The sequence below is a fragment of the Denticeps clupeoides genome, chromosome 17 (assembly GCF_900700375.1).
Source record: "Denticeps clupeoides chromosome 17, fDenClu1.1, whole genome shotgun sequence".
Classification (NCBI taxonomy): domain Eukaryota; kingdom Metazoa; phylum Chordata; class Actinopteri; order Clupeiformes; family Denticipitidae; genus Denticeps; species Denticeps clupeoides.
This window is the reverse complement of record NC_041723.1, coordinates 11,273,477-11,296,482: the sequence shown is the minus strand read 5'-3', so window position 1 is coordinate 11,296,482 and position 23,006 is coordinate 11,273,477. Positions and strand designations below refer to the sequence as shown.

The 23,006-nt window shown below is 40.7% G+C and overlaps 1 protein-coding gene and 4 non-coding genes across 5 annotated transcripts; all 5 read left to right on the top strand.

The window, feature by feature from the left end:
• Positions 1 to 659: 659 nt before the first annotated feature.
• On the top strand, positions 660 to 17,039 carry vac14 (vac14 homolog (S. cerevisiae)). The gene is made up of 19 exons (XM_028958314.1): positions 660 to 1,264; positions 1,932 to 2,082; positions 2,394 to 2,561; positions 2,703 to 2,765; positions 2,846 to 2,953; positions 3,083 to 3,192; positions 3,296 to 3,417; positions 4,238 to 4,375; positions 4,500 to 4,640; positions 9,757 to 9,820; positions 10,217 to 10,361; positions 10,449 to 10,514; positions 10,701 to 10,839; positions 10,962 to 11,094; positions 11,257 to 11,431; positions 14,692 to 14,810; positions 15,213 to 15,292; positions 15,593 to 15,743; positions 15,937 to 17,039. Exons 1-19 carry the CDS (start codon positions 1,161 to 1,163, stop codon positions 16,094 to 16,096), a joined length of 2,337 nt encoding a protein of 778 aa, XP_028814147.1. The 5' UTR covers positions 660 to 1,160; the 3' UTR covers positions 16,097 to 17,039.
• trnag-gcc (transfer RNA glycine (anticodon GCC)) lies at positions 6,470 to 6,540 on the top strand. The gene has a single exon. It is a non-coding gene; the product is annotated as a tRNA-Gly (tRNA).
• On the top strand, positions 7,298 to 7,368 carry trnag-gcc (transfer RNA glycine (anticodon GCC)). Its single transcript has one exon. It is a non-coding gene; the product is annotated as a tRNA-Gly (tRNA).
• On the top strand, positions 8,478 to 8,548 carry trnag-gcc (transfer RNA glycine (anticodon GCC)). The gene has a single exon. It is a non-coding gene; the product is annotated as a tRNA-Gly (tRNA).
• trnag-gcc (transfer RNA glycine (anticodon GCC)) lies at positions 9,263 to 9,333 on the top strand. The gene has a single exon. It is a non-coding gene; the product is annotated as a tRNA-Gly (tRNA).
• Positions 17,040 to 23,006: the final 5,967 nt, after the last annotated feature.

Genomic DNA, 23,006 nt, shown 5'->3' with positions numbered 1-23,006 from the left:
AGCTCGCTAGGTTCCTCACTAATTAAGAATCCTTGTGACATTACACCGCAAGCGTTACAGAAATGCGCTATCGACGTGCTAAGAACTGTATGAGGTCTACTTCCTCGTGCTTCACATCCAGCGGGTCTCTGAGGGTCTGGATGTGAAGCGATGCTCCTCTGCTTTTAACCATCACCCTTGGTGAGCAGTGGGGCAGCCAGGACAGGCGCCCGGGGAGCAGTGTGTGGGCACTGCGCCTTGCTCATGCACTCAAGTCAGGCCGCTTGCACTGTCACATGACTAGTTTTTTTTTTCAGGGGGAAAAAAGCTTTGCATCATTTCTGGAATGATGCAAGTGGACGGCATGGAAAACAGTAATTACAAATGCAGCATCACACCCATGTTTAAGTGCAAGTTTTAATATAAATGTAAGACAATTGAAAAGTTTGCAAATGAAATGTAACAGAACACAAAGGGATATCTATGTAAAGTGCAGAGTCCTGGCTCCTCGGTGGTGGAACCATCCCGTTCCATCTTCAAGGACTATATTGCGACCTGCCGCAAATGTAAATGTTGGCTGACGTAGCCAGGTCTGAGGAAACGTGGGTCGTTTCGGCGGGAAGGCAGCGGCAGTCGAGCGTCGATGAAGCGCTCTGCGCTCGACCGACGGGCCTGGCGAGGCAGTCACGTGACGCGGGGCCGAGCGCGGCTACACGAGTTACCCCGCACGGTCCCTCCGCACTGTACCTCGTCGCAGCCCACCCGTCCGCCCGCTCTCTGCCTGTCGCCTTCCCCGCGGGGACAAGGGGGTGGCGGCTTTTAATACGACGTCCCCCGACGCTCGGATACGCGCCCCCGTCGCGGGGTTTTCCTGCCGTCAGGTCGGCTAGTCGTGTCACAGCAGCGGCTCTTCCTCTCCCGTGTTTTTTTTTTTTATCGTTTACAACGTGTTTGTTTAATATCCCGTTTTATTACCGCGGCCACGTGACGTGTCGGCTATTTGTCACGCGTTTCGTGTGTATTATTATTATTATTATTATTATAGCGAGCAGCTCTTTACTGCTGTCGTCCTCTGCACCGCAGCGAGGGGTAGACTTTGGGGCATAAACGTCGTTCTTTTTACGCGGCGGCGACCGCTTTTACAGCCCGGGGCACCATTTTTATCCAGTAGCCTGGCAAGGATGAACACGGAGAAGGATTTCTCCCCGCTGACGCCGAACATCGTGCGGGCGCTCAACGACAAACTGTACGAGAAGAGGAAGGTCGCGGCCCTGGAGATCGAGAAGTAAGACTGTCACAGCCCTGGACATGTCCATCGTGCTAATAGTCCCACTTACTTGCGTTGTTTACCCGTCTAGACGTGGCACACTTGTAATATATAGAAAGCAATGGTAATAAAGAGTTTGAAATGATTACATAATCCTCATCTGCTGATACTGTACTGTTGTGAATTTATTGCTTTTAATGCTTCTTTACTCCTTGAAAGTGATTTTTCTTTCATCATTGTGATGAACAGCATAGTACACAGCACACATTCAAGCGTGTCCTCTGCTTTTAACCATCACCCTTGGTGAGCAGTGGGTTAACTTGGGTTAACAGGGACACAGAATTCAATTGGGACTGTAGACTTATTGTTGCATCATTACAGCCGTTTCCAGCAACCAGAGTCATTTACAACATGATCAATATCTGGATTGACTCGATGACTCATGTCTTTTCAATGCCCCAAACACATTTTTCCTATCAAAAAGATGTTTCTAAATGACACTAAGCTTTTGATTGGTTTGTATGTGTGTGTGTATAAAATTGATCTGCATGTTGTGTCGTGATAGAAGCCCCAAGTCTTTGTGAACCTGTCAGACTTTCATCCTCATTTGAATATTCTTTATTTACGTGTGTGCAAATGAGTGACTCTGCCCCCCCGGGCTACAATAATCACTGTCACTTTTCAGACTTGTGAGGGAATTTGTCGCTCAGAACAACTCCACCCAGATCCGACATGTCATTCAGATTTTGGCATCTGAGTTTGCTCTGTCCCAGCATCCGCATAGTCGCAAGGGGGGACTTATTGGCCTGGCAGCATGTTCGATCGCCCTTGGAAAGGTAAGGTGGACGTTTACTGCGTGCTTTCTGTGCCACATTCATCACAAGAAGACAAGTCAAGTCATTAGTCAGTAGTAGTTTGTAATGTAATAAAAGCAATTTCTGATAATGTAGACATTCATACACATTTTCTCACATTCAGCTGAGGTCTCATTCAGAACAAACTTGAATTTTTCGTAAAGTTGACTGTTCATCGTGTCAAGAATTAGTCTTGAATGAGTTTCAGAAATAGTTTGAACCATTGAACTAAGTTGGAGATGCACAGTGCAGACATTTCCTGTGTATAATACTTCCTGTATGAAATCCCCCAGGATTCCGGGCTGTATCTGAAGGAGCTCATCGAGCCGGTGCTCACCTGTTTCAATGACTCTGACAGCCGGCTTCGCTACTATGCCTGTGAGGCTCTTTATAACATAGTGAAGGTGGCCAGAGGAGCAGTGCTGCCTCACTTCAACGTGCTGTTCGATGGGCTCAGTAAGGTACAGGACTTCCACCAACAACTACAAAAATGCTGGCGGGAATGAGGCATCAGGGGACTGTTTCTCAAATTAGATCTAATCTAATTAAAAATGCATATAGACTCTGATATGAAGGTTTTTGTTACATTTTCATCACTCCAGCTTGCAGCAGACCCTGACCCCAACGTGAAGAGTGGATCTGAACTTCTTGACCGACTGCTGAAGGTGTGTGTTTTTGTGTTAAACAAACTATTAGATGTAATGTGGTAACGCTCAACGCTATGTTTATTTGATTGATTTTGCAGGACATTGTCACAGAAAGCAATAAATTTGACCTGGTGGCATTTGTCCCCCTGCTGCGGGAGAGAATCTACTCTAATAATCAGTATGCCCGTCAATTCATCATTTCCTGGGTGAGTTTGGCGTAGCCAAAGGAGATGATTTAGAACAAAAGATGTATCAAAAGATGTGCCCAATCATAGGTGTCCCCATGGTGTCACTGGTATAAAAGCGGTTTATCTATTTATTTATTTTTGTTCCAGATCCTAGTTTTAGAATCTGTCCCTGACATCAACCTTCTCGACTACCTGCCAGAAATTTTGGATGGCCTCTTCCAGATTTTAGGAGATGGCAGCAAAGAAATCAGACGAATGTAAGTAACCTTTCAAACTCTTCAACTTCTGCTCTTGGCATCTCATTCTGTTTTTTTTTTTGAATGGCTGCTTGATGTTGAAGTTCTGCTTGTCATCTTTCAGGTGTGAAGTAGTCTTGGGTGAGTTCCTGAAGGAGATTAAGAAAACACCTTCTAGCGTGAAGTTCGCAGAGATGGCCAACATTCTTGTTATACACTGCCAGGTGTCTGACGAGTCGAAACTCAGTAAGTGACCGCTGGGACACCATTGTTGAAGCTGGATGTGTGTATTGCTAAGTAAAAGTGATGTGACGTATCAGAGCTTTCTGTAGTTAATATCTTCATTAGTGATGGGAAACTCTGATGCAGAATTTTAAGAAATCAGAAAGCATGGTGAAACTGTCGTGTTTGCTGGTGAACAATACATATTGACATTTGATATTTTGGTATTCTTGTCACATTACCAAGGTTTTGATCTTTTTTTTATTTTAGTTTGTATACATTGTGAACGGTGTTCATTATCACTCTGATGCATTCTATTCCTAGACAGAGTAGCTGTCTGAAATTAAATGATTAGTTTGTCTGACAAGATGCAAATCACACATGAGACAGGGCACTGCTGAAATTATTGTTGCTTTTGAGGTTTGGTTTTTGTTGTTTTGCTAAGTTAGATCCCACCTACATATCAGTAATAGTAGTTAGGGGTGGGCAATATATTGAATATACTTGTAGCCGGCCTGTTCTGCGTGCGATGTAGAAAATGACTATATTGTGAGGATAGAGTATAAATCTCCTGATGCATGCGTGCAGTGTGGCTTTAGATTTGCTCTGATGAGCAGAAAAAGGTCTGTGCTCAGTCCGCACTCACCCGACGCTCCTGACTGCATGGACTCCTGAACCAGGCTTTTTTTATACAACAAGTATTAGGCATAAAGAATCCAATGTAGGCCAAACCCTATTTTAATATACCTCCCATCTCTTTTTGGAACATCTTGTGTGAATCCTGAAGTTGTGGGCCACTGATTTTTGAAGGCAATATCTGGATGTTTTCTTGCTTTCTTCACAGCGAATGACCTGATCCAGCTAACCGCCATGACGTGGATGAGAGAGTTTATCCAGCTTGCTGGCCGTGTGGTGCTACCCTACTCTTCTGGAATCCTAACCGCTGTGTTACCTTGCCTGTCCTACGATGATCGCAAAAAGAGTATCCTTGTCTTGCTTCATGTCAGTAGATTGAGCTGAGGGTTGTATTTTCTAGCCTGCTCACTGTCTGTAAGATAAGAACTTTGAGGTCGTTGCTAGTGTTTTCCTTAACCTATCCTGATCAGGCACAAAGGAGGTGGCCAGTGCTTGTAACCACAGCTTGATGAAGCTAATCACTCCTGAAGATGATGAAGATGAGGACACACAATCCACAGTTTCTCCTCCAAGAGAAGGCAGCCCACCCAAGTCACAGGATGACCTCAATGGTGTGTGAACGTCTGTGCCAGTTATTCACCTTTTCACTCTCACTTAGAGAATTGTTAGGATCGATTCCGCAACCCACATCTCTGACACTAAAGCGTGTCAGGACACTGCCAAGATCGCATAAGCAAATCCAGGGGTTTTGTACATACAGATTCAACAATTTACAAATAAATTCAACATTTAATTATGTAAATGCACAATTGTTTTAAATATTTACAAATATAGATTGTTTAAAATGAAACACATTTGTGTATGCATCCTAAAAATAGCTTTTCTGCACGAAACACATGAAGCATTGCTTTTCTGCATTTGTGACCACAATCTACATTTGTGGCTTTTGGTTTGTGCACGTTTGATTATTGGCAGTGTTCTGATTCCATAGATGTTGTCAGGAATAAAAGTTTTCAAAGGGGCAGCTTATTCCAGATCGCCACCACAGCGGCATAAACACATAGTGGCCAATAATATATTATATGCCTAATGATTTAGCACTAAGTAGAGAATGAATGAGAAATAATGAATTGCTTGTATTTTATGGAAAAAAAAACTAGAAAAAAATTGCATGCATAATACCTGTTGCCCTCCAACCTTATTAAGGTTATTAATGCTATATGAGCCGATAAATGAGTAAAAAAAAGCATGTAATGTAGCTGTTAGGAGCAGGGGGCAAAAAAACGAGTTTTGAAATATAGTCGAAAGCAGTGATTAATGGGCCCTCACAAACATGGTGCAACACCCTGTGATGTAATTGTAGGCCCCAGCTCGGCCCCACCCCTTTTAGGTTTGGGATGTGAGAACACATGTCATGTAAAAAATTTAGATGCATTTTAGCTAATGGATGTGAATGGGACATTTGTTCAGATTTTACTGCAAACAACTGTTTGCTCCAAAATCATAGCTTGTATCCTGCATTTGAAGTGTTGTAGGCAAAACAAAAATTCCTTATAAACACTTCATAAGGAACATGTTCACAACATAGTGACCAAATTTTATGTTTATCTGATTAACAGTGTACGAGCATTACAATAGAAAGTGCGAAGTGGTACTTTTTCTCTTGCCAGTTGGTGGTGCTATACCAAGGTGTCAATTCATATATGATTATGGTGCGAGACTGAATATTTCTATGAAGTTTCATCTTGATTACTCAATGTTTAGTGCAATTTATTAATTTTTTATATTTCCCAAAAAATTACATGTACATTTGTCAGCTAGCAATTCCAAGCTATGCTATCAAAAAAAAGATTTGCAATTTAGCATGATAAACCTTTGTTCTACATATAAGTCAAATTTGGAGTGAATTGTATTTGCGTGAATTGTGATGTGTGGGGCAAATAATTTTGTGCATAGGAAGCACCTTTAAAACTGCAAAATCTGCAAGAAGGAGAATAATAATCTTTTGCAAAAACAATAGTGCTTTGCACATTCAGTGCAGGTCAGCCTATGGCTGCACTGCACCTTCGGTGCTCGGGCCCTAATTAATGAAGGAATTATGACAGATTTATAAGAATTATGAGATTTATGTTCACTCTGAATTAAATCAGTGTGTTTTAAATTTTCTTATTTATTAAAGTGAGCTTTTTGTAAAAAAAAAAAAAAAAATCTTTATCCGCATGGACAAGAGTTGAGTTGTGGGCCATCAGCTGCCGGGCATGTGATCTGCATTCAGTTCTGCTTCCTCCCCCTGCTGCTCCTCCTACCCTCCACACGTTCAGGCTCAGGCCTCCCCCCACACTCTCACCAGACTCACCCCTCCTACTGTCACTTGATTGGTTCTCCCTGGCACGGTGACGTGTCTTTTTTCAGTTGAAGAGGAGAATGCGCTGACAGCAATGCATTGGTGGTTCAGTGGTAGAATTCTCGCCTGCCACGCGGGAGGCCCGGGTTCGATTCCCGGCCAATGCAAGCAAAAATTTTGTCTTGCTTGTATGTAATTAAACAAAATAGAGGAAAATAATTGAATATAACATTTTGTTATAGAATGTCTATGTAGAACTTAATTTATTTAATGAATGTTTTACTCAATTCAAAATCAGCTTCTGTGGGGAAAAACAACTTTTTTTTTTTTTTTTTAAACATACATAAGAGTATTTTAAGTATTTTCTAAAAGGTAGGGTTTTTAGCTGTAGTTGCCCAGCTGTTTGAACATGTGACAGTATCTGGATTTTGACTGGATACTCTGCTTCCCCCCAACCTTGTTAAGGTTATTAATGTTACATGGGTGGATAAATTATTAAAATTAAGCATGTCACATAGCTGTAGAAGCAGGGGAAAAAACTGCATTTTGAATGTATCAGCAAATTATGCCAGAAAATAAGATTTATCTTCAGTCTGAATTAGATCAGTATATTTAAATTGTCCTGTTTATTAAAGGGAGATTTATGTACGATTTTTCTTCATCCTTGTGCATAAACATGTTTAGCATTTTGCTTTAAGCTGTGGGCCATCAGCTGACCAGCATGTGATCTGCATTCAGTTCTGCTTCCTCCCCTGCTGCTCTTCCTACCCTCCACACGTTCAGGCTCAGGCCTCCCCCCACACTCTCATTGGCTGTTCTGCATCGGTCTCACCAGACTCACCCCTCCTACTGTCACTCGATTGGTTCCCCCTGGCACGGTGACGTGTCTTTTTCAGTCGAAGAAGAGACTTCTCTGACAGCAATGCATTGGTGGTTCAGTGGTAGAATTCTCGCCTGCCACGCGGGAGGCCCGGGTTCGATTCCCGGCCAATGCAAGAAAGTTTTTTTTTTCTTGCTTCTATTTAATTAAACAAAATAGAGGAAAAATTAAAAATTATTTAATATAACATTTATTTTCTAGATTGTCTACATTCAACTTCTAAAAAGTGTTTTATAATTAATTTAATGAATGATTTATTACATGAAAAACTAATTTTTTAAACATACATAAGAGCCCTATTTCCTAAATTGTTTGGTTTTTAACTTTAGTAATTCAGATGTGACCGTATCTGGATTTTGAGTGGAATTTCTGGTATAAGCTTAAAACCTTCCTCTTTAGAGAAAAGTTGTGTAAATTATGTGATTTTCACTTGATACTTAGATACTTAGACTAACTAGTAACTTTCACATAGTCTTACCTATGCAAGAAAAACAACAGAGTGAATAAAAGTGATTGTATTTATGATTTGAGTTCTAGTGAACCAGAACTGATTACTTCACTCATGGTAACATGAAAGCATGTTGTAAGTTGCTCTGGATAAGGGCGTCTGCCAAGTGAATTGAAAGTGAAGTGATTGTCATTGTGATACACAGCACAGCACACGGTGACACAACAAAATGTGTCCTCTGCTTTTAACCCACCACACTTAATGGGCAGCCATGATAGGCGACTGGGGAGCAGAGTGTGGGGATGGTGCTTTGTTAAGGTTATTAAAGCTAAATGGGTGGATAAATGTGTAAAAACAGCATGTCACATACCTGTAGAAGCAGGGAAGATATTGCATTTTGAATTTATCAGGGAATTATGCCAGAAAATAAGATTCATCTTCACTCTGACTTAAATCAGTGTGTTTTAATTTTTTTATTTATTTAAGGGAGATTTATGTATAATTTTCCTTCATCCTTGTGCACAAACATGTTTAGCATTTTGCTTTAAGCTGTGGGCCATCAGCAGGCCAGCATGTGATCTGCATTCAGTTCTGCTTTCTCCCCCTGCTGCTGCTCCTACCCTCCACACGTTCAGGCTCAGGCCTCCCCCCACACTCTCATTGGCTGTTCTGCAGCGGTCTAACCAGTCTCACCCCTCCTACTGTCGCTCGATTGGTTCTCCCTGGCATGGTGACGTGTCTTTTTCAGTCGAAGAGGCGAAGGCTCTGATAGCAATGCATTGGTGGTTCAGTGGTAGAATTCTCGCCTGCCACGCGGGAGGCCCGGGTTCGATTCCCGGCCAATGCAAGAAAGTTTTTTTTTCTTGCTTCTATTTAATTAAACAAAATAGAGGAAAATTTAAAAATGATTTAATATAACATTAATTTTTCTAGATTGTCTACATTCAACTTCTAAAAAGTGTTTTTATGACTTATTCAGCTTTTGTGGGGAAAAAAATGCTTTTAAACATACATATGAGCCCTATTTCCTAAATTGTGTGGCTTTTAACTTTAGTGATTCAGATGTTTAAACATGTGACTGTATCTGGATTTTGAATGGAATTTCTGGTATAAGCTTAAGTGCTAACTAGTAACTTTCTCATAGTCTGACCTATGCAAGAAAAACTACAACAGAGTGAATAAAGTGATCTTATTTATGATTTGAGTTCTAGTGAACCAGAACTGATTACTTTGTAATTACGTTGTAAGTCGCTCTGGATAAGGGCGTCTGCCAAGTGCCATAAATGTAAATGGTTCCCCCAACCTTGTTAAGGTTATTAAAGCTAAATGGGTGGATAAATTAGTAAAAAAAAAAACATCAGTGGGCCATCAGCTGCCGGGCATGTGATCTGCATTCAGTTCTGCTTCCTCCCCTGCTGCTGCTCCTACACTCCACACGTTCAGGCTCAGGCCTCCCCCCACACTCTCACCAGACTCACCCCTCCTACTGTCACTTGATTGGTTCTCCCTGGCACGGTGACGTGTCTTTTTCAGTTGAAGAGGAGAATGCACTGACAGCAATGCATTGGTGGTTCAGTGGTAGAATTCTCGCCTGCCACGCGGGAGGCCCGGGTTCGATTCCCGGCCAATGCAAGAAATTTTTTTTTTCTTGCTTCTATTTCATGAAATAAGACAAAAATAATTATGATATGAATAAAATATTCAGAAAATAATTTAATATAATATATTTATATAATTTCTACATATAACTTGTAAAAGGGTGTATAGTTCATTATTTATTCGTAATTAATGTTTTATTCATTTCAAAATCATTTGAAACATTTTTTTGGCATAGAATATTGTGAAAGAATGTTGTTTTTGTCTTATGAAAAGAAAGGGGGAAACAAACAAGCCAAAAAGTTTAATAAAATAATGAGTGTTTTAATTCAAATTAAACATGAACACACATACAAGCGCATATATATTAAAAGAAATGTAATTGTAATAATTGATATCATTACTCCCTTTTTTTATTTCTTTCAAGAGATTAAAATATTTTATTATGATATTTTGTAGATTCTCTAAACACTTCTCAAGATTCGGTGGGATTCAGCAATATCTCTTTCTTTACTGCTGCAGGGTAAGAACACACACACTCATACCTTAAAAGTATTCACCTCATTGCCATTTTTCATGTTTTGTTCTCTCACAACTTGAAATTTAGCGTTTGCACCATTTATTTTACAGATGTGTTTTTTTAGTAGACATTTTCACTTAGGGTTGTAGTCACCTTTGTTGGCAGTGGTTTAGATATTAATGGATGTGTGTTAAGTTATTTTAAGGAGACAGTAAATTTACACTTTTACACAAGTTGTACACTGACATCTTCTGTGTTGTTGAATACAGTTAGTTTCTTCTTTACTAAGAAGATACTAATATATATATGGGTTTTTGCTTATTTAAGTAAATATTTCCTAAATGACTGATCGTTTAAGTGCAGCCCGATGACTCCTCATTTTGCTGCTTTTGTGAACAGAGTCGACCGAATTCAGGTGACTTTAGATCTGGACGGAATAGTTCAGGTGTTGGATCGCCACCTACACGACTCATCTACAGGTATGATGACTCGCATTGCCGTTCTCAAGTGGTTATATCACCTCTACATCAAGACCCCTCGTAAGGTGAGTAGGGTCACCTAACCTCTCGTAAAGTTAGCAACGCCATTCCATAGTCTCTCCCCTGTTCACACTGTCCGTTTTCCCTGCTAGATGTTCAGACACACAGACAGTCTATTCCCCATGCTGCTGAAGACTTTGTCTGATGAATCTGATGAGGTATTTGATTTTTTGTTGTAGCTCAGAGGGACAATACAATTTTTTTATAGAATGTTTTTGATGATGTCTGTAACTTCTTCAATCATGCGGGCCTACAGAATTCACTGAAGTCTTCTTCTCAGGACATCTCAGAACAGAAGTGTACAAAATTTAAAGAACGCCACTTAATGTGCTCAATCCACCCAGGTCATCCTGAAGGACTTGGAAGTGCTTGCAGAGATTGCATCGTCCCCGGCAGGACAGACTGACAACTCTCTCTCATGCGATGGCAAGTCAGAGGTCCATGTCACTGATCCAGTAAAGACGGGGCAGCAGCTGACTGTAGGTGAGTCAGATCAGCCAGTGAGCAATGCTTCCCATCTTCTGAAGTCTAAAACGGCCTAAAACTATAGTAGAATTGCAGTGCTTTAAACATATCCTTGTTTAATCAGCTCTATTCTGTCACAGGCTCGAAGGTGGTCGACTCTTCTCCGTCCACCCCCAGCATGAACTCCTACTTTTACAAATTCATGATTAACCTTCTCAAGCGCTTCAGCCAGGAGAGGAAGCTGCTGGATATCAGGGGGGCCTTCATCATCAGGTAGAGCTTCACACTGGGCTTCGTGGTGCATTATTTGCTGTCCCTGCCAGACCACTGAAACACGGGAGTGTTTCATATGAATGGCTTTGAACTCCCATTTTCTGTAAAGCATTTTGTCGTCAGCCGCAGTTTGATCTGTCTTTCCCCGCCATTCCTGTACAGACAGCTTTGTCTGCTCCTGCACGCCGAAAACATCTTCCACTCCATGGCAGACATCTTGCTGAAGGAAGAGGACCTGAAGTTTGCCTCCACCATGGTGCAAACACTGAACACAATTCTGCTCACATCCGCGGAGCTTTTTCAGTTACGCAACCAGCTTAAAGACCTGCACACACAGGTTAGCTATCTATCGTCCCTAAAGTACTGGAACTGCACATTTTCTATAGTTTTATGTTAATAAAACCTTGTGGTATCTGTTCAACTTTGTGAACATGCATTTTATTTAATGTAATGTTCAACACTGTATTCACTCACCGACATTTGAAGCATTAAGGGAGTAGAAGCAGTGATGACCATTTAGGCATAGAGATGAAAACCTGAGAGACCATCAGGATTAAAAGAGACTTTTAGGTTATTCAGAAAACTGTCCTGCAAATGTACAGTCATGTGAAAAAATTAGGACACCCTATGAAAGCCTGTATATTTTAAAATATATGTCGTCATGTGGATATTTAATATCAATTTTAATGATATTGAGGGATCCAAATAATATAACTAAACAATAAAAAATTAAGAAAAGCCTTTTTAAAACTTTCTGTGAAATGTAATTTTAAAAGAATGCAATTTCTGGTGAGGAATAAATTAGGACACCCCCACATATTATCCCACTTAAAATGGTTAAAATCGCACACAGCTGAATCACCACAGGTGCATATGATCAGTACATAGTTACCCAGCATTGTAAAGGAGCCTCGCCCTGGTTAAACCTCAGATTAGTTTGTTGTGCTCCTGACTGTTGAAGTGAGCACCATGGTGAGATCTAGAGAGCTGTCTGATGCCCTCAGAAAGAAGATTGTGGCCGCTTATGAGTCTGGTAAGGGATTTAAAAAGATCTCAACAGAATTTGACATCAGCCTTTCCACCATCCGAAAAATAGTTTACAAGTGTAGGACATTCAAAACAGCTGCCACCATGCCCAGGTCTGGCAGTCCAAGCAAATTGATCCCTAGAGCAGACAGTAAGATGCTCAAAGAAGTCATCAAAAATCCTAAAATGTCATCACGGGAACTACAGCAGGTTCTGGCTACTGTCAGTGTGAAAGTGCATGACTACTATCAGAAAGAGACTACACAAGTTTGACTTTCATTGGAGGTGTGCAAGGAGGAAACCTTTGCTCTCTAAGAGAAACATTAAGGCCAGACTGAAGTTTGCCAGAGTGAATGTAGACAAAGACAATTACTTCTGGAATAATGTTCTTCGGACAGATGAGTCTAATATTGAATTTTTTGGACACCAGAATAGAAGACACGTTTTGCGTAAACCAAATACAGCCTTTCAAGAGAAGAACCTCATACCAACTGTGAAGCATGGAGGTGACAGTATTTTGATTTGGGGATGCTTTGCTGCAGCAGGACCTGGCCAGCTCACCATCATAGAATCCATCATGAATTCTACTGTGTATCAGAGGGTGCTTGAAGGGCATGTGAAACCATCTGCAAAAAATTAAAGCTGAAGTGTAACTGGATACTGCAACATGACAATGACCCAAAGCATACCAGCAAATCCACCAAGGACTGGCGAAAAACTAAGAAGTGAAGAGTCCTGGAATGGCCAAGTCAAAGCCCTGATCTTAATCCCATTGAGATTAGGGCTGCAACTAACCATTATTTTAATAATCGATTAATCTGTCTTATTTTTTTAATTAATCGTAGAATCGGATAAAAAAAAAAAAAAAAAACAAGAAAAGCATTCATTTCCAACCCTTTATTCAAAAGCAGAACCAAAGTCTTTAGAAAGTGCACAAACATGTTGCTCCTTGAGCTGTTATAGTAATAATAATAAAATAAAAATCGACTAACACAAAAATATACACATGTATGCTTTACATCTGCCAAATATAGACTTTTTTAAAATAAAGTGCCACCTGAGCTGCCAGAATGATAAATAATTTATAAAAAAATAAAGAACACTGTCAGAACTTGTTCTCTACACTACACTGCAGATGCACACACTCGCAGATGCACACACTCACAAACTCTCACACTGACACACACACACACACACACACACACACACACACACACACACACACACACACACTTTTCTAACTTAGTAGTTTTGTCCTGATTTCAGTCCAGATCTCTAAAAAATCTTAAATCAAGATACATTTACTAGACACATGAAACAGCATAAGAAATGATGTCTTGTTTTCTGATAAAACATCTAAAAATTAAGTGATTGTTTGTTTAAAACAAGCAAAATTACCTACCAATGGGGTAAGAAAACTAATCTTAATGAGATATAATATCAAACAGAAGTTTTAAGCATCACTTAATTTTCTCATGCCATTTTTCTTGTCTAGTAATCTTGATTTAAGATTTTTTAGATATTTGGACTGGAAACGAGACAAAATTACTAGTTAAGAAAAGCTTTTTTTGCAGTGTAGCTATACATGACAACAGATTGAAAAATGAATGGTCCAAAAAGTGAATAAAAACATGTCTTTAGTCTTTTAATGCAAAGTAACTATAACACCCCTGCTTTACTACTGTTATTAACTTGTCATGCTTGTCAAGATGGATGACTGGATGACCTCATCAAACACGCGTTTCAGGTGCAGGATCATTGCCGTGGTGCTCCCGTGCCGTGCCATGTCTCTTTTGCATATTTTCGCGCAGATTTCTCTGCCTCCGCCATCTATCTGTCCTCTACCTCCGCTTGTTTTTTATTTATTTTTGCTCCGCGCTGTCTATGAGGCGCCAAATTCAGCTAGCATCTGTGTACGAGAGACCGAGGGTGTTCACTCTGCTCCGCGCTCAAATATAACGTCTCCGCGTCGCGCGACATAACAAATCGATTAGGAAATTCGTTGCCAACTCTTTTAGTAATCGATTTTTATCGATTCAATCGATTCGTTGTTGCAGCCCTAATTGAGATGCTGTGGGGTGACTTGAAATGGGCCCTCAAACATCTCACAGCTGAAACAAAACAATGTCAGAGACTGGTAAAAGGCCACCAAAGGCGTCTCACCGAAGTTATATCAGCTAAAGGGGGCAACACTAGTTATTAGGGGGTAGGGTGTCCTAACTTTTTCCTCCATTAAAATACACATTTTTGTTCATCTTTTTTTTTATGTGTAAAAAAATGTTTCATTTTTGTTGTTTAATTGTAATTAAGTCACTTTCCTTTCCAGTCATACATGAAAACCTGATTGGACATTAATATGTGAACATTTCCTAATAAAGAGCTGATTATTTAAATTGGGGTGTCCTAGTTTTCTCACATGACTGTATACAGGTGGAAAAATAGCTTTAACACAAAGTCCAGTGTGCTGCCTGTTCTTTTAGTTCTTCCATTTAAATGTGTTGTGGTGAAGTGGAATAAGTTGAAAAAACACTGCTCTTGTCTTACCTGTTCTGCCACTTTTGCTTGTCACAGGAAAGCTGTACCCTGTTCTGTTGTCTGTACCGTTCCTGGTGTCACAACCCTGTGGCCACGGTTTCCCTCTGCTTCCTGACGCAGAACTACCGCCATGCCTATGACCTCATTCAGAAGTTGTATCCTTGAAAACAAGTGTCTCCCACCCTGACCAGAAGACTCCAACTCCCCGCTGTCTACTGTATACTGCTGATTCGTCCACAATTTCAGTTTTATGTCGAAGAGAAAACAGCAGAAAATTGCCTTGTCTATCAAATAATATAATAGAACACTTTCGAATCCTTGCAAAAACTTTATAGACTTTATAATTTCCCCGGGCTATTGAACCCCTCCTTTTGAAGAGGTCCTGTGTAGAGAAGCCATAATGTCCGTAAGTCTTCCTGCACTTCGTTGTCCAACTCAAAGGTGAATTTTCTAACTAGCGTCAGATGTCCATAAGTGGCTGAAATTGTAAGAGCGAAGCACTTCCATCCAACCGCTTGGTTAGATCCTTCAGAGATTCCTTAACGAGATTCTTTTAGTGGGGACCTGGAGGTGACTGTAGACTTTCTCATGGAGGTGGACAAGTTAGTGCAACTTATCGAAAGCCCTATCTTTACTTGTGAGTAGTCTCGTTTTTCCCTATATGTTTTCCCCAATGATTAGATATAATCCTGAATTATGCCTTGTCATGTGCTGATATTCTCAGACCTAAATTCTTCTAAAATCCAAGGAGGAACTGTATGACAACCTGACTCCAAATATATATTCTTCTTTCATGGATTTGTTTTGTGAACTGTTCGCCTGGGCCTCTTTAGCTATGTGATGAGCTGATTTGATGTAAAAAGTGATTTATTTCACAGACTGTGTTCTCCAGACCTATCTGCCTTTTTATTCTAAGATTTGCTTCTGTCTTTTACAGACCTACGCTTGCAGCTCTTAGATGTGGAGAATAACCCCTATCTAATCAAAGCTCTTTATGGTCTGTTGATGCTGCTGCCTCAGAGCCAGGCTTTCCAGCTACTGTCCAATCGTCTGAGCTGCGTGCCCAATCCGGAGCTAATGAGGACCACGTAAGTGTCCATTAACACAACCACTCAGCCTCACGACTGTCTCCTCTGCAGCCTTATATTGGTGCATGCCCACTAATGGTTCAGGCATTGCCAATACGTAGAAGATTTTTAATTTGTGCAAATAGATTTCAGCACAGCTGAGGCGTGGAACATTTTGCGACATAAATCGTTAAAATTAGCCCTCCTGTTTTAGGGACGACTCGCAGGAATGTGGTGCAAAGCGTCCCACCCAGGCTCACATGGACTACGGCGAACTACTGGAGCACTTTGACCGTGTTCAGAGCAAGCATCTGGAAGTGCGGCACCAGCGAGCTGGCCGGGCCAATCACCCGGACAGAAAGCTGCTGTTGTGAAGCAGGACCACCTGTCCCCTCCTGTTCTTCAAGACATGAACACCTCAGATGGTCACGGGAACTCTGTACAATTCACACCTCCTCCAGCCAGAGCACCGGTGTGCTAAATGCAGTTTTTAATCTGTTGAATGTATTGTATTGGATTTTTTTTTTTTTTGGTTGTTGTTTTAAATGTTTTTTTTAAGTGTTATGTTATTAGGTTGTGTATTCACGCACATACATGAATATCGATCAGGTCTGTTGCTAGATTGCACTCGGTCCATTTGTTGTTTCTTTTTGAAAATGATCTGGTGAATCCTTGCTGTGCCAGTAGAGATTGCACTGCATGCACATCATACCAAAGCCTCTCTCCAGTTCTGGTCTGCTTTATAATGGGCAGTGTCCCCTTCCTTTGTTCTAACTGTTCACTGTTTCTCTTTCTTTTTTTTTTATTTCTTATACCTAATGCATCCTTTCAGCCTTGTCAGCTAGCTGAATTTTTTTTTTCTCCTGCACATTCCTTTTCTCTCCATTTATCGTATCCTTCAGACTTTATTGGCCTTAATGTAAATGAACAGACTGAGCTGTTACCAGTACTCTTTAATAAAAAGTGGACCATGTATCACAGAGCCGCTTAATGTTAAACATTGTTAGCGTTTCTTCTTCTTAACATTTTAAAAGTGTAATCTCAAAGGACATTGTTTTGCCTTTAGACACCGGGGAAAGGCAGGGGGTGGAGAAACGTGAAATAAAGACATGTCAGTATTAAGTAGACAAGAGAAAGGTACATTCCAGCAGATGGCGCTACAGTCATTTCTAAAGACAATGTTGTGTGGAGTAGGTCCATCGGTGGCGTGTGCACTTTTACTTCTCAGGGCATTGTGGAATATTGCACTGTGCTCGTCAGATGTGATCATGTTAACTATCTGTGCAACTATTAAAGTAGCCCATTTCGTTTTGCGCAGAGTCGATTTTGGAGTAGCAGTGAAGTCTGGATTATTCATTTTGTTTTGGGGCGATGGATTTTTGTGTGACTTCTGCTCGTCCTGAATATGCCTGTATAATTTACAGTGTTGTGGCTCGATCATGCTCTGCTTCTGTGGTAGGCAGTCATATTCTGCTGTTTTTTTTTTTTTTTTTTTTGAAAATGCTTTTTGCTTTAATTTAGCCTGATTTGCCTTGCCTGAAGCCAATTGAAGGGTGTTTGAAACAGAAACACAAAGTGTCCTGGAACATGATGGTCTACCCCTGATTCAAGCATTATGAAAGACACATAACTCCTCTATACTCATGGTCATGGATGGCATCTCCTGTGGGGGTATTTCTTGCATTTAACTCGATATCTAGATATTATATAACCTGCTTTATGTCTGTCTTTGGTACTGATTTAATCTCTTTTTGTGAGCCTGTGTCTGATTCATTCATGACCACCCAGTCCTGCATCGCCACTACGCGTGTGATCTAACTCATCTGTTTTTAGACCCTTTGAAGTAAACGTGTCTCCGGTGGGACACAGCAGTAACGTGCTACTCTTTGATCTGTAATTCTTTCCAACACACCCATCTCAACACAGAGCGAGGTTACCTTCTGCACCGTGTCACATTTCAGCGAGTGCCTCCACATCCTATTTTCACCTGTCTAAAGAAAAAAAATGGAATCTCCCAGTGAGCGGGTGGTTTTATGAAGGATGTGGATATATTCAGAAGTCTAATATGTGTTAATGCTCTGGGTTACTTTCCTGGACAGCGGTTAAATATAGCCTGAGATAAATGGTTGAGGCAATTTTAAGTGCTATTGACTTTGCAAAATTACCCCATTTTAAATTGCATTGGTAATGGATATCTCACTGAGACTGGGTGAGCTTTAATAACAGCTTTTTGAAAAGAACAATCTTCGTCTGGCTGTCTTTTTCACTTTTGTCACATTTACAATGAATCCAGCCAAATCAATTTTCCCAATCTTGGCACAGAGTTGGCACCTGGCCTTAACAGGGACGTAACTGTTTTATCCAGCCAGTCACATTGTCAGGCCGCTGCGGTTTATTATTCACAAGCTGTTGCTGCGGAGTCTTTGATTTCTATCCAGCAATTTGTCTTATTAGCAAAAGATTGTTTCTGGTTTTGAGATCTAAATGACCACTATTAAATAACTTCATTACATTTCCGTTGCGGATAGAAATAACGATGACTCTTAACATGCCAGAGTGTCCAATAAAAAAATATATATTTACTTTTAGAGCAATTACTGGACGTCTGCAAACCTGAAGATATTAGAGATCAACTGCTTGCTTGGCCATCCAGACTTTATTATTACCATCAATCCGGTTATTGACCACCTGTCAGCCTCCTTGTGAATAAATGCCACACACTAAAAGCTTCTCAGTGCATGATGATTAAAGTTTGAAGCTGGTAATTACATTTTAAAGACCGTCAAAAGCATTGAGTGAAACACTAATCTGAGTCTTGGCCTTTGAGTCCTCCCCCTTTCTAAGAGTCTGTTTTTGCCATGCCGCATTATACAAGCGCCAGTGAATGTTAGAGCTGAGGCTCATAAAATTTAGCTGTACCTTGAACTGATCAGTTGCTCAGCAGCTTAACTGAAAAATGGCTTCCTCACCCCATCGTAAGTATGGTGAATTATAGCCAACCGTGAGAGCAAATACTGGCTCAGCAAATTAAAATACACCAAGCTGTGAAGGTGAGTGCATCGGGTGGGACGCTGCCAAAAGTCAGTCATGGAGGCTGGCCTTCTAATTATACCGAAGCGAAGATTCAGAGGACGGCCAGGCAAATGTAATGTTGCCATTCACTGTTAAATGGTACATAAAGAAAGTGGATGTGTTGAGGTAAAGTGTACAGTACAGGTCAAAAGTTTGGACGCACCTTCTCATTTAGTGTGTTTTCTTCATTTTCATGACAATTTACATTGGTAGATTCTCACTGAAGACAGCAAAACTATGAATGAACACATGTGGAGTTATGTACTTAACAAAAAGTGGAGTCCTGGCCTCCACAGTCACCGGACCTGAACCCAATCCAGATGGTTTGGGGTGAGCTGGACCGCAGAGTGAAGGCAAAGGGGCCAAGACTGTTGGAAAACCATTTCAGGTGATGACCTCTTGAAGCTGGGTGGTAGTAGCCTAGTGGGTAACACACTCGCCTATGAACCAGAAGACCCAGGTTCAAATCCCACTTACTACCATTGTGTCCCTGAGCAGGACACTTAACCTTCAGTTGCTCCAGGGAGATTGTCCCTGTAACTAATGATTGTAAATCGCTCTGGATAAGGGCGTCTGATAAATGCCGTAAAAGAAAAAAAGTAGAGAGCTCATCGAGAGAATGCCAAAGCTATTTAGAAGAAACTAGAATATAAAACATGTTTTCAGTTATTTCACCTTTCATTCATAGTTTTGATGCCTTCAGTGAGAATCTACCAATGTAAATGGTCATGAAAATAATGAAAACACATTGATTGAGAAGGTGTATCCAAACTTTTGGCCTGTACTGTATATTAAGAGCCATCACACACCAAATATCCATATCTGCGAAAATAGATAACATTTTAGATCAATTTAAAGCTATGAAAAAGTTGCAGGAGCCATTCAGTTTGCAGGGCAGATCTTTTAAAACGTAGGAAATCATTTATTTTTTAGATGTACAGTAAATACTTCCAGTAGTCTCAACAGAAAATGCTTTTTAAATACTTTTGTTCCCCACTGCCATCATTGAAGTGATTGTCATTGTGATGTAGTACAGCATGCGGTGCACACAACAAAATGTGTCTCCTGCATTTAACCCATCATCCACCAATGGATGCAGAGGGTAGCCATGAAAGCCGTGTGGTGGGTGTGTGTGGGGACTTTGCTTTGCTCAAGGGGGACCTTAGTGGAACCATGGTGGTTTGGGATTTGAACCTGCAACCCTTCAGTTACGAGTCCCGTTCCTTACCTGCTTGGCCTTGTAAATCAGAATTGTGCTGAACAAATGTGAGTAGAGACCTGGCATGTCCCCTGCCTGCTGTTCTGAGCATTTGGCGGGGCTGGGAATATGCATTCTGTGTCATGCATTGTGTCTAATGTGCTTTGGCTGACATTTTGCTGCGAGACGTGGAGAGATGTGTGAAAAAGATTGTCCCACGGGATATCTGTCTTTGCCACATCCCTGTCTTTGTTTATAGATTGGGTCTTGTACAGTTGGCTTGTACAATAGTCAGTTCCAAACACATCGAGAGTTGAATTCCACTTGCATAAAATAAAAATAAAACTCGGCATTTATAAAGAAATTTTTTTTGAAAATGTCTCAATACACCATGTGCTGTGTAAAATCATCATAGGTTGTTGTTGATGTGGAGTTGGGGCTGAGCTTGGGTCACAGGGCCAGTGTCGGCTCCTTGAGCTGCTGAATGACTGGATGCTCTTGACTTGTGATTTAGTGTCTTTGGACATACAGTATAACACATAAATGGTGTTTAAAAGTCCCTGGTGCCCTGATGTTTCCTCGCCTCAAGTTGTAAACAACAGGCTTTAAGATGAATTTGAGATGAGTTTACTTAGCTAATGTGTGAGACTGACATACATGCATACAGTTTTTATTAAATTTAATTTAATATCCCTGGTGTAAGCTGATTAATGTGTCTAGTCTGGAGTTATTATTGAGACCTCATTTTCTGAAAAATAGATAATTTTATGTTGTACAAAAGGAACAATTGAATAAAATTTTGTCTGGAAAGGGTGCCATGCAGATGCTGAACAAAACCTGAAAGAACTCTTTAAAATATGCACCATGTAAAGCAAAGGTGTTTCGAGCAGGATTTTATAATGACAAACGATATGCAAGTTCAAATTATCATGAAATTCTAACTAAAGTTACAAGTTACCTTATTATTATGTTTAGCAAGGGGTGCCAGAAGAGAGAAGCGAAAATGATCAAAGATCCCAGTGATTCGGAACGAAATGGTTCAAGCTCTTCCCATCAGGTAGATACTACTGCAGCGTTTGCTCCCAGACCAGCAGTGGGTAAGACATTTTCATCCACTGGATCATCACATATCTGAACTCTGACCCCAAATCTCATGCGCTTCTAGACACTCTTCTATTTGCCGCACTTTATTGTGCACTATATGCATAAAGTTTGTTAAATGTTTTGCATATATTTCTATTATATGTAATTTCTGTCTTTTGTAAAGCAATTTACTCATCTTCACTTGTACTAGTCTAGAAGTGACAAGTGATGTGACAAAAAATTGATTGGTCCCTATCAATGTCAGTTAAATACAGCTATATATTTTTTTCAAAAGTAATAGACCAATTCTTAATAAAATAGATGAATACTTAATCAAATTTGCTGGATTCATCACCTTCACACACAAGGGTGCAGAATCTGTTACCCTAAACCTCCCCTGTCAGATGTTGACTCTAGTCTGGGTGGGCCACTGCCTGATTCACTTCACTTTATCGGCTCAGCCTGGCAAATGTTGTTGCCCAGCAGAAATACAAAATAAGACCTGACCCCCATCGTCTCTTATACCCCAACTCTGCTGAAGAGCAGAGTCAAGTGTTCCCTTGGTTCCATTTAGAACCAACATGGACCCGGTTCTTTGAAGGATGCCACATTGTAGTAGTAGCCTAGTGGCTGGTAGTAGCCTAATGGGTAACACACTCGCCTATGAACCAGGTTCAAATCCCACTTACTACCGTTGTGTCCCTGAGCAAGACACTTAACCCTAAGTTGCTCCAGGGGGGGACTGTCCCTGTAACTACTGATTATACGTCACTCTGGATAAGGGCGTCTGTTAAATGCTGTAAATATAAATGTAAATGCACACATGCATCGGCTGCAGCTGAAGGACCCTCCCAACTGAGATGGCCTTATTATGTCACTTCACGGCGTCACGTGCGCATTCCGAAGGAGCCGACCTGCAAACCCAGACGTACCCATTGGGTTTCTATTCTGTTCTGGTAATCCTTTCTTCCTTTCTTCGCCTTCTGTTAGGTTGCTTTATCTTGCCATTCTTCCTGTTTGGATCCATGTCCCCTTTCTTTTTTATTTATTATTTATTATTAATAAAGCACCTTTGTTCACATGCAGCTTCGTCCTCCAACAGCATGACACAGTGCCACTGAGCAAGGCATCATACCCACACACTTTCATGGTCTTTTATGTCTGCCCACTGTTCACCCAGAATGATGGGTTAAAAGCAGAGGACAAGTTTTGTTGTGTGCACCGCTTGCTCTGCTTTCTGTGTATACAATGACAATCACTTCACGTAATTATATATATATATATTTTAATCCCTGAACATAGCATAAGATGCAATAGATAAAGACAAATTTTTGCAGTATCACATATTAAAAATTTATTTGTTATTCAGGGCTGTAAGTAATAGACCTTTAAGCAGAAATCGCAAGAATGCAGTGTTGTGCATTGCAATACATGCAAATGTTTCCCAGTTATCTCAGTCATTAGAGAGTGCCGGCTGTGCAAGACACTTTTCTGTTTGTTTCAGTGGATTAATGAAGCTGCTTTGTGTGTGCGGACCATTTCTGTCTCATTCACAGCTCTGGCTTCAAAGTTCCAATTATATGCATTTTGTAATAAAATATTTCCTAAAGGAATAAATGTACTACAAAACTCTCTTGTGTTCAGTGCGTGTTTGGTTCAAATGTTAAAGCAACCGGAACCCCGATTGTTGTCAGACGATCTGGGCTACAACAGGAACCGTAAATTGAACAGAAAAGTTTCAGCGATTGCTCTTGCTATTCCTCAAACAAGCATCTTCAGCCTGCCAGGCGTACGATATCATGTGATTAAGGTCATGCAGGGCCAGGCAAAACGCACGTCTGCTCGGTCCGAATCTCAGCTATGGTTGAGTCTAAGAATCAACTCCTAGTTGATCTGCACAAGCCACAACTACAAAGTGGAGGAGATACTGT

Coding starts and splice junctions, on each gene's coding strand:
- vac14 (XM_028958314.1), top strand. CDS start 1,161: ATGAACACGGAGAAGGATTTCTCCCCGCTGACGCCGAACATCGTGCGG. Junction 1,265..1,931: donor GCGGCCCTGGAGATCGAGAA/GTAAGACTGTCA, acceptor GTCACTTTTCAG/ACTTGTGAGGGAATTTGTCG. Junction 2,562..2,702: donor TGTTCGATGGGCTCAGTAAG/GTACAGGACTTC, acceptor TCATCACTCCAG/CTTGCAGCAGACCCTGACCC.